This window comes from Larimichthys crocea, chromosome XVII (genome assembly GCF_000972845.2).
Source record: "Larimichthys crocea isolate SSNF chromosome XVII, L_crocea_2.0, whole genome shotgun sequence".
In the NCBI taxonomy this organism is placed as follows: domain Eukaryota; kingdom Metazoa; phylum Chordata; class Actinopteri; family Sciaenidae; genus Larimichthys; species Larimichthys crocea.
Genome location: NC_040027.1, coordinates 16,807,296 through 16,819,374, shown reverse-complemented (window position 1 = coordinate 16,819,374; position 12,079 = coordinate 16,807,296). Strand labels below are relative to the sequence as shown.

Genomic DNA, 12,079 nt, shown 5'->3' with positions numbered 1-12,079 from the left:
GCTTACTGGGACATTTAAGTAGAAAGGAGCCATTGTTAACATTATTAGTAACACATGTGCTGTACCTGCGATGACAAGTCAAAATATCTGCTGTGAAATGCAGTATTTATGCTGTTACTTCTACAAGTAAATGATTTGCAGTACTTCTTTCACCTCTGTTTAGTATTTTACAAACATACTCATAGCCCACATGCAGTGCTTTGGCCTTTCACAAGCTGCATTCCTGCATATCTGACACTGGGTGTCGCTCCAGAGTGTCTAATATCGCTCCTGTCCGCCACTATCCCCCCCTCCATCACCACCACCCCCTCCTCTCTTACTGCCTTATACTGTGTGTGCGTGTGTGTGCGCGCGCGCATGTGCGTGTATGTGTGTGCGTGTGTGTATATGTGCGTGTTGTGTGTGTCGGATAGAAAGTCAGCCTGGTTTCCAGCTGAGTGCTTGCTCTCTCACAGTGTGTGTGTGTGTGTTGTCATTATTATCCACTCTGCTCCCAGCTCAGAATGGCCAGATTCACTCAGACTGAAACAAGAAGGCAGCACCATCCACAGCAGCCCCAGCCCGCTCACTCCAGCCTGGTTTTCACCGGACCGGGGGCACCACCGACCCAACATCCACTACTACTTATCCCACATCAGCACCAGTACCCTCAGATCACATTTCCGAAACCCATGAACGGGTCAGAACCCATTTCAATTCATCCGGAGAACGGCAACATGAAAGACCAAGATGCCATTAAGCTGTTTATCGGGCAGATACCGCGGAACTTGGAAGAAAAAGACCTGAAACCCCTGTTTGAACAGTTTGGGAAAATCCACGAACTGACAGTTCTCAAGGACCGATACACCGGCATGCACAAAGGTAACGTGTCGCCCCTCGAATATCTGCGAGGCCCATAAATATCTTAATATTTCTTATTATCAGCTGTACATTTGAATTAATTTGTGTTGTAATAGCAACGCGTAAAACACGCGTAATTGTCACTTTTTTTCTTAAAAAAAAAAAAAATTACCAGACCTTATCCATATATAATATCAGTCTACTATTATAAACATTTTCTAAAATCATCATGTGCATTATTACTTAGATATTTTCATCTAACAGTCATGATTTTTGTCATTTTGTCCCAGTTATGACTGCTTTAAAAAAGCGCAAGTTATTAGTATTTTTTCACATATTTTTGAGCATTTGTGTTTCCATCTTAATAATTCCACATTTTCATCACACCAACAACCAAAAAGGGCAATTTTTAAATGTTATAAGCGTTTGTAGTATTATGACTGATCGGCTGGTCATGTTTTGTGTTTTTTTTGCACAGTATTGAACAGTATTTTTCTTAACGCGCTCTTAAGTGGGGCAGAGGCGCTTGAAAAGGATGCATTTTTAAAGAGCCTTCCTCTGCCAGCCCCCGTCTTTTTGTGGAGTGGGCGGCATCATTTATTCATTCATATGCTTTCTTTAACATCTCAGTCCATGTGCGCATGGGGCTGGGTGCAAATCAGACACGGAGAAATCAGTTCAATACCACCACCACCACCACCGTGGTGTCTCCAAAAGGCGCAAGAACTGTCGCAAGATGACGGACGTCGCCACGGCAGAGAGTGGGCAGTGATGGTGCGCTGCTTCTGCTCAAATGGAAGGCTTGAGAGGGAGGCAGGGGCTGTAAATCCACTCGGCTCACTGTACATACTGACAACTTCCACCTTCCATAATGAAGCTGGGTATCAAGGATGTATAGTGTACATCACTGCATGTATCACAATACGTGGTGCCCCCTCACAGTCAATCCACGCAGTGTAGACGTCATCATCATCATCATCATCATCATCATCATCATCATCATCATCACCAACTTTAATCTTGTTGATTACTTTTCATTTTTTATTTGCACTCAGTCAGGTTGTATAAAAATAAACCTCTTGAGGACGATAAGGCTACGTTACATTCAGGTACGTCTCCTAATGGTATGGTTAGGAGACATGCGTGATAAGAATGACTATACCAGCACTGTAATTATTAATAATCACATATCATAAATATTGGTTCAACATACGGTTTATATTGTTTGCAACATCCTATCCATGACTCCATTGGAGCAAGCATTGAGACATGCTATATTCTTTTGAACATTTATGATTTAACGTGTTGCTTTCATTTCATTTCATTTTTCTAAAACTATTCCATAGATGCTACAGAACAAAACCACCCACCAACCACCAATCATTTTGTGACAGCATTGGTAAAAAAACAAACAAACAAACAAACAAAAAGAACAGCCTCTTCTCCCTCTTCGGATTCCTCGTCTTGCAGTCCTGCAGAGCAGATGTTGATATGTTAGTACAGGAGATAAGCCTTTTATTGCAGTGACATTTACAAAAGACACTCTGTGACAATAATGTAAATGCCATTTGCGAACATTGCAAACAATGTCATGTCTTCTGTGACACATAGAATCACCATCAAATGATATTACATTTGTTACCATCCCAAAGGTTGTCCACAGCTGTCACAAAGCCCTTGTTTTGAGGCCGTATCCAAAATAGAATGATATTTTTGCCCCATATATTCATTAATATGGACTGACATCCAAGGTTGATTGCACCAAACAAGTAACTTTAAACAAGATTACGGTTAAAAAAAAGGAAGATCCTACAATTGAATTAACATTACATATACATATATAGATTTTTATTTTTTGTTTTTCTTCATACTCTAGTCTGAAAAATCTCTGCGATCACATTTTGATGTTATATGCAGCTTCATGAAGGTTTCATACACTCATTAGATTAGACTATCCTTGCTTCTATTACCCATATATTTCATGAAGCCACATGCCTGGATGGAAAACGCTCCTGATTCCACAGACATTGTCAGTGTGTGTGAAGGGGAGACATGTTTTTCAGTGTAGCACTCATTTGGCATTCATCGGTATGTGTTTGCGTGCGCATGTGTGTGCATACATACTAAAATGTCATTGCCCTGTGTTGCATAATGATTGCAGTATTTAGCTCCTGAGTGATTGTCGCATGATCATGGTTTCAGGGGAAGGACAATTTGGGCTTTTAGACGTATTTCCACGGACGGAAAATAGAGCTGTACATTAATTCACATACACAGTTACAACTATAAAATACATTCAGTTTATTAGCAGGAGTAGTTTAGCATAAAGAGAGTGAATTGTTTCTGTTTTCTTCATATTTAATAACTATCACCAATTATTCCCTCATTCATGCTCTGGTAGTAAAGTTAAACAACTGGGAAAAATCTTTTTTTATGAAATTTGTAAATGAGATGTACTATTTCTAGTCAATTTGAATTGAAAACTCAAATTTTAAAGAGCTTTGTAATAAAATCCAGAGAAGAAAAAGACATCCTGTGAACTTTTATATCCACTGTATTTCCATCGGGAGTTTCGTTACAGTTTATTCAATTTCATAAATAATCCAAAAATCCAAAACCTGTCTGATCTGATTAAATTATAAAACTTATTCCTAAATATACTTTTACCTTTATTCATCAACTTTTTAGTACTGTTCATTCAAATTAAATAGCTTAAAATATAATGAATTCAGGCAACACAATTAACAATACATAATCAAACCCTAATATGTCAATGATCTCTGATGAGGTTATTTTATAGTTAATCGTGTTATTAAGCAGAAAAGGATTATGGGTATGGATCCTGATAGACACACTGGAACAGCAGCCTCAAAGAGGCACATTCAGACTTACAAATACATTGATGGACAGAGGGATAAACACGCACACGCACACACACACACACACACACACACACACACACACACAGTTTTCATCATTCTGAGTGTTGTGCATTTGTAGTCGCTGCACTTATTCTGTCATTTTGATTTTCATTTCATCCACATTTTTTTTTGGCTTTGTGTGTTTATTATTTCCTCTTTTCTTATGCAACTATTTTCCCCGTTGGTAATCCATGAGGGAAAACATGGAATTAGTTTGTAAAGCGTGATAATAATGCATGGCCATAATAACTTGACTCAAGAGGATTAGCAAATGTGCATTGTCTGAAGCAGCAGTCTCTTGGGTGATCAGCTGGTTGCCTCCCTAAACAGTGGCTGCCTCTGCCAATTAAAAATTCAGTCTAGTCTGCCTCTTCAAATGATTAATTCTGCCCACGCTGTCGATGGCCTGCCAATTATTGTCGCCCAATTGGTATTAATAGGAAGAGGATTTCCTGATGTTGAATTTATCATAGACTGTGAAAACTTCTCCCTTTGGCTCTAATTAGCTTCCACTTATAGCACATGCAGAAGACACACTTGCACGTTTATGCACATGCATATATGCAGATGTAAAGCTGTAATTTCGTACTCTTGCGTTTTTCATGTGTGTAGGTTGCTGTTTTTCTGAATTTATTTATTTATTTTTGCTCGGATTGACAGTTGACGCAAAAGAGGATGCATACATGAATAGCACTCAGAGCAATGCTGGATATGTTTCACATATTCCTCTGTTTGTCTGGATAGATTTTATCCTGTGTTTGAGTTTGGTTGAGGGTGACTAATCTTCCCTCGTGCAGTTAAGTAACATGCACTCAAACTAGAAAGAGAGAGAGAGAGAGAGAGAGAGAAAGAGAGAGAGATGGGGAAGAAAAGATTTTTTCTGCAGGTGTGATTCAGCACAGCAGACAGACAAAACAGTCCCTGCGCTGCTTCAATCTGCCGACCAACTCAACCCGAGTATCAATATTAAGCTATCGTCGGGCATCTTTGTGTTAATGCATTTATACACGGACTAGAGATATTGCCCTAGACTCCAGCCAAGCAGAAGCACATAAAATCACAGAATAATCTAATGAAATATTTATTCCAGTCTTTATTTTATTTTTCTCCCTTTGATATGGTCTGATGGATAGAGTTCCTGCGTTGGTTGCCCTCCCAATACAAAAAGAGAAAAGGAAGAAATAGTTGGAACATAGCATATGGACCAAATTAAATTGATGTGATATTCATATGAGGCTGCAGTTTTCCTATATAAAATTATACCTTAAAGGCAGAGGCATTGATTAAACTCAGGTTTGTTGTTGCATCTTTCTCCTCTTTGATGTAAGGGAAGCGGGGGTGCATCTACACGTCTCCATATTGTGTGTGCCTTATGGAAAGTGTCAAAGATCACGGCACTGCTGTAGGACAGCAACCCCCTCGAGGAAACAGATGGGATAAATTCACTTACAGACTATAAACAGAGCTGTAGAAGTGATATGGACGGTACATACACAACAAGCGCTGATGATATTACTGATTTAACACACATCAGTGTAGCATAGGCCCTTTGCCAGCTTCACCAATGTATTGTTGCTAATGAAATTAAACAACTTCATGAAGGCTTTAAGAAGGAATTGATTCGATTTCAGCTGAGCATGTGAACACCGAGACAGAGGAAAAACAATTCTCAGTCTCCTTGCAGTTTTGTGCAGTGATTCGATTTAACAAATCTAGAATAAAATCTTCTGTCAGGGCTAGTGAGCGAAGGCCACCGAGCCAAGCTAATGCAGTAACAACACTCGCTTCGCAATCTTTAAACGTCTGTAAATATTGTAATAAGCAACAGGGCTTTCCTCATAAAAGATGCAGCAGCTCAACTGCTACTGACAGGCGCTATGGGCCTTGACTTCAGGATGAGGAGCGTTGCTTTCTCTTCTCCTCTTTTCTGTTGGTTTTCCAAGGAGATTGCCAATCTCGGATGCAGACATGGCCGTGCTCTGGTGGACATTAGCGTCCGCACACCAAACTCACCTGGCTTTTATTCTGTGTGCGCTTCTTTCCCCTTAATCCTTGCCCGAGAGAGCCTTTCAAATGGATTGATTTCCTGCTCCAATGCAACATTCATTATGGCTCGCAGTATATTATGCTTTCAGTATGTTGGAAGTGCCGTTATTCCATGACCTTTCTGGAATATGTTTGCTCTTAATGGGTGCCTGGAGCAGAGACAGATATGGGAAGATAAGGGATTTAAAGGAAAAACATGGACCAATTTCACCACTAAGACACTCGTTTATCAAAATAAACACTACATGTGTATTTCATTAAATGGACTAAATGGAGCTCTGCGGTGGTTTGTTTTAGATTGTGGACAGCATCATGTTTGGGGGCATGATTGTAATGGCATGGGTGATAAAGGTTAAAGGCACTTTAAAAGGGTTTTCATCATTTGCCTACCTGGAAGTAAATTAATTTGTTTTTCTGTCCTGGCTTTTGCTTCTGCCTCTAATATTGATATTACAAATATTTGGATGATTAGACTGTTGCTGTAATATAATAATGTCATAAATGTATCTTTAAATGGGTTTTGATAAGTATTTAGAAAATGAAAAAGCTCTCTATTATAAATTAATTCTGGAAATATTATTGATACAAATGGTAAATTAGAATTTATTCAAATTGTTAAGAAACTTTGTTCTGCCTTATATGGCAGCTCTAGCAGTCTTTTCAAATTTTAAAGAAAGGATTTGGGATTGAATTATTTTGACGTGTTGTAGGTCACATCTCTCTTCAAAATCTAGAGTCTGTAGAAGCGTACCGCCTTCTTGTTCCTGCACAAAGGTCCCAGCTATTTCCTTAGTCTAAATAGAGGGATAGAAGCCTATCTATTTTGTATGGGTAGCTTAGCAGAGAGTGCCATTGCCTACAGAGCAGAGTGTACTCTTATGAGGGGGGTTATAAAGGCACAGAGGGAGAGAAAAAAGGAGGGAGCGAGGGAGGAGGGGGTTGGTGGTTTCTGTTAGAATAGCATGAGCGCTTTAATGTTGTGTTTGAGCCTGGCTGGGCACAGATTCATTTTAGAAGGAAAATGAAATAACAAGGGAGAGGGGAGAGAGGAGATTTTAATGCAATGTTTTGTGATAATCCCTCTCCATTTTGGAATGGTTCAGGAGAACTCATGCGATAAAGCCTTGTACAAGCCTGGAAAATAATAAGTTATTTGTCTTGCCTTATAGTACTGTGCCCTTGGAGGGCTCGCTAACCCCCATGTTTTGGCCAAAAAACAATCACAGATTAGTCAAGCTGTCACATCTCTCCGATTGCCAAATGGTTGAGCCCTTGATGCTGGTGTGAATGAACAATGCATAAATGTCGTACATGTATCTGCCTGCGAGTGCACGTGAACACAAAGCCGCGTGGATATGACTTAGCATTGTCACTCAGTCGAATTGGACAGGGAGGATGGTACATGTGTGCAGCGAGGCCCACAAGGCAAATGACAGACAGACAAGTGGGCACAGAACAATGGATGTATGGACAGATGGATAAGTGGAGGGGAAAAGATGAAGTGTTTGTCAGAGATGCAGAAACAAATAGTTGCTTTTATCCCAAGGCTGCGTGGTAGAAGAGTGATGACACAGCTTGGGACATGGAGGATCCCACTGACAGGTTGAGAGCCATTTGGACACCGGAGGGCGGGATTGATGGACGGTGGAGGAGGAGGAGCAGAGGCCAAGTTTGGCGGATAAATAAAATAATCACCTGAAAGCTGTTAACATGAGAAATCCCTCTTGTAACACCAGCATTACTTATTTCAATATTATTACTTCTGCTTCTAGTGCAAATACTATGACATCTACTATTGGTCTCAGAGGTGATTTACTATTTTATGGCTGTTATTAATCCTAAATTACCAATGTAAGCAGTATTATAAATTCTTATATTAGCTGTAACAAGAAAGATGCTAAAAAAGGAAGTATTTTGACAACATAAATAATAGTCCACATTACCTCCTTAAATGGTAATTATGACACTGGTAAGCAGCATGAAGACCTTTTTTTCCTACAAATATTAAACAATCCCGAACTTGTGATGAAGACACTTTTTAGATTAGAAAATGTCTATGAATGCTGAGGTCCGTGAGGGATGTGTGAAGATACATGCTGCTCAGCACGGTTATAAATAGAAATTCCGTGGTATTTCCGAAAATAGGTTAAGCTGCCATCGCTGCACTGCTGGCATGACATCACTGATTGCCTGCCAGCCTCCCCCAAAAGACTGCTCCCATACTGTGCTCAAAAGGAGGGAGAGAATGAGGGGGAGACAGAGGGAGCATCTGTACACGACTGTAGGTCCATGTCCCCTTCATTTCCAGCATCATTCCCCTCGCCCCCTCCCCTCACACCACATCCCTTCCATCACGCAGCCATCTCTCCCCCCACTCCTTCCATCTATCTTCCCCACTGAAGCAGCAACACTGTAGCTAACAGTCTGTGTGCTTTATTGCCAGAGACACAAACTGGTCAAGGGCTTTGTACTGGAGATGTATTGGATCCACATTTTTTTAGTGTGATACAAGCGAATTGTGTGCCAAATAGTGCAGAAGACACAGATGAAAGGCTGAATTTGTCTTTCTTTTTTGATGATCAAATGTTAACGTGGTTGAATGAGCACAGTATGTGGACTTTATATGAGCTCCAACGTGGCACCCGTTCTGTGGTTCACTGTTCAACGGTAGATCTGGCTTAATTAAAAAAGACTACTCAAATTAATTAACGCTTGATGGGTTCTCATATCTGTTTCGTTTGCTCTTGGGGTTCACTTTAGAGTCTATCTATCTATCTATCTATCTATCTATCTATCTATCTATCTATCTATCTATCTATCTATCTATCTATCTATCTATCTATCTATCTATCTATCTATCTTGTTTGGTCATTAGAAGAACAGTATTTCTGGAATCCACTGAGCTCAATGTGGTTACTAGGAAATATACGTCAATGCAATTAACACCCTGGTGCCTGCTTGTTAGTCAGACCATTAGTGTTAATTATTACTCCTCTCCAGCTCAGTGGTGACATGAGATAAATAAAGAAAGAAAGAAAGCTGGGACAAGGACACAAAGTCGTTTTTTTTTTTTTTTTTGGCATGCAGAGCATAATTGAAAATATGTGTTTAGAATACAGCATGATCTGCTCCATTTGGTATATGCATTGAATGGAAAGAAGCACTCATTACAGGTTTGTTTATAAAGACATGTGCAATTAATGTATCCGCTCAAGGTGTGCTGTGTAGTAAAACGGAGAAGAATGTGTGTGTGGTACAGCGGCGTATAGTGTGTTTTTTTTCTCCTCCTCATGTCTTTCTTCCTCATTCCTCTTTCAGTCACTCCATCTGAGCAACCTCTAGGCTTTTGAAGTGCTGTCTTTAAAGGTATCTAAAATCAAAGTGACTGAAAACCTGATCTGTCTCTTGGTCTGCAGTCAGTTTGCAGGTGCCAGTCATCTATGATTGTGGCTTTGCTATGATCAGTTGATCTGTCTCAAAGGTTTAATTGGCTTTCAGAAGAAAAGCATCGTTAGGGATATTGCATCAAATATGCCTATTAGGTACATTACATGAAGACTTTGCATTTTTGGAAACACAGTGCACTGTGTTGTACTATACACAGCAGTAGTCAGTGGTTGTGAGCCAAGTGAAAGTGATTTTATCATTTCCTTTTGCCTGGTCTTGTTTGTTTTACCAAGAGGTTGTTATAGTGCATGAAAAGAAGGAGATGCATTTTTTCTGACTTTGACTGGGAGGGGGGGGGCTCAGAGAAACTTTTATTGATTTCTGTGTAAATCCCCTGGCCGGTGGAGACGTGACAGGGGGAGGGAGGAGGCATGACTGGCTGGAGAGACAGACTTGGCAGGTAAACTCATGTTACCCTCCCAGAAGTAGCACGGCAGGAGGCAGTAAGTGTGAACCTACACATTATTTACAGCTTTGTGAAACTCCATCCATTAACAGTGTCAATTAGCTTGCTCATCAGGGATGCAGGCCACAAGATGTATTTATAGATCAGGCCCTGGCTTTAAAACAGAAGAGGGATGAAGTAAACATAGTCTACAAAAGTCAAGGCTTGCTTTAATAGCTATAGCACAGTGGAAGATGCCAAAGTGCTGTATCCTAAGTGTTATCCATAACCACATATTGAAAGCGCTCTGGACAACTTCACGATGGGTGGCCAGTTGCAATCTATCATGCCATAAAACTGCACGTACTGCCAAACAGAATTATCTTAGGAACTTTATCAGGAACTAGTTGGAACTGTATTACTGCTTTCAGCCTTTCTAATGCTTCTCCGCCTACAGTTTATAGCCAAAGCTTTTGAGAGAGATACTCTATATATGAAGAACCACTTGTGCCCTGAGAGAACTATTTAACCTCAGAGGCATACAATAGATTGCGAGTGTGAGGATGTCTAGTATCTCTCTTCATTGGTATGACGATGGCTTCTTTGCCCCAGTATTGATCCTGAAACATACAGAGCTTTTCAGAAAGAATTTATTATTTGTCACACTCATTAGGCAATGCATGCCACAACATAACACATGGATGTAAATGCTCTGTAAACAGGGAGTCCTTCGGGATATGCTGCCTATGGATCTGTTTGACTGCTGCTTGGAGACTAGTGTAGTCTATATGAGGGAATAGCAACAAATCAATGGCTGAGGTCTCCTACTCATGGGTCAGAGAGGATACAAGGGAGGGTCCGAGGACTATTTCTTGCCCTCATGATGGACACCGCTGCTCCTCTGTGCTCTGCGACGTTCATCCTCCCCCAGTCATTGCTCAAGGTGAAAGGATGATGGGAGGGGTAGTAAAAAGAGAAATAGAGGAGAATTTGGAGCTTGATGCAGCAGAGATGAAGGGATGGAGTGATTGATGAAGGAGTGATGGAAGAGTGTAGTCAGTTTCGGGATCATGAGATGGTGACTGAGCACAGTGGCTGGCTGCCTTTAAGGTGGCTGTCTGACTTAATTAAGGTTTACAGGTTACGCTAGGCTACTGCTCATATTACAGCGCTCATTACAAGCCCATTAGGTCTGGGCAGAGAAAATATTGTTGTCAGAACAATGAGTGAGAGCATTTTGGAAAGTCCCTGCCAACTCCATGCTCTAGCTCTTCTTTATTATACCTTTCTGTCTGTCCTCCCTCAATCTGTCCCCCTTCTCCCTGAACACTGGCATGATTGTTTGAGTGTGTGAACAGATCGAGGATCTTTTTTTCCAAAGGTGAGGGAGTGATTATATGAGTTAAAAGCTTCTCAGAGACCAGAATGATTACCCCCCTCACAGTTAATCTGTGCCACTGAGCCTCCTGCCTCCCTGGCTGGCAATGATTCAGGTCATAATCACATTGTATCAGTGCTGATGATGTGTGTTTCAGATTCCGACCCCTCTGAAAGGCTATCAGTTCCCCAGGAGCCCCACATGGCAGTAAATGAAGTAAGCAAGTAATCTACCCACAGTGATAGCATTTTCCAAAGAGTGCAAATGATGTGTGAGGGTGCAGGTGAGGCGGGTGCCAAGACTGGTTCAGTTTCTGCTACCTTCACACTTTCTGGCCACATTGAGATGCCACATTGAGAGCAAGTTCACACTTTTTCATAACACTGGGGCACTTTGGCTCCTCTGGGGCAAGGAGACGGAGAAAAGGGAGCAAAGTGGGTATGAAAGGGAGAGCGAAAAGAGAGGTTGTGGTTTAAACCAGCCCAGTCTCCTAGGAATTGAATTCGTATTTGACGATTCTGCAGCAGACATGATTTATGCCCAGTGCCAAAGTAGAAGTACGGTGTTTACTGAGCTCCTGCAGTTGAAGTCACAGACTGAAGCTGTCTGTCGCTATAGTCACAGGCGCTATATTTTTAATTAAACTCTTTATGGCCCTAACAGCATATATAAATAGCCTATCATTAACTGCTGAGGTAGTTTCTCATGAAATGTTATCAAAGAAATTGTCGACACAGAAAAAAACGAGAAGTATCAAACTCTGAGTTACAGTTTGCTGTATTCCAGCCAGTACACAAACAGATATGGATAGCAATGCCAGCAAACACATGAAAGGTCATTGTTTAAAAACTGGACAGAGTCACAAGGATTTGCAGTGATCATTTTAATAAGGTATTGACTCTAAGATTTTAAAGGTTAACTGTCTTTGAGAAACAGCACTTGGAGCAGTGCTTTGAAATAAAAGCAACAGAAAAGTTATATATATGTTTTATATATACATTTTTGTTGGGTTTACATTGTTGTAACCACCTCAGAGGAATTACTTCATAGGTAGCTTGATCA

General features: G+C 40.7%; 1 protein-coding gene across 11 annotated transcripts in view; it reads left to right on the top strand.

The window, feature by feature from the left end:
* The first annotated feature begins 364 nt into the window (after positions 1-364).
* The window catches only part of celf5a (cugbp, Elav-like family member 5a), a 180,111-nt gene continuing 168,396 nt past the window's right edge, over positions 365-12,079 (top strand). For 6 of the 11 annotated variants that reach the window (XM_027290665.1, XM_027290658.1, XM_027290660.1 and 3 more), the window contains exon 1: positions 366-861. In XM_027290665.1, coding sequence (XP_027146466.1) covers positions 504-861 — 358 coding nt within the window. In that variant the 5' untranslated portion in view covers positions 366-503. Of the gene's footprint in view, positions 862-12,079 lie in introns of all 11 variants that reach the window. The other 5 variants (XM_027290656.1, XM_027290663.1, XM_027290662.1 and 2 more) reach the window with 2 other exon arrangements.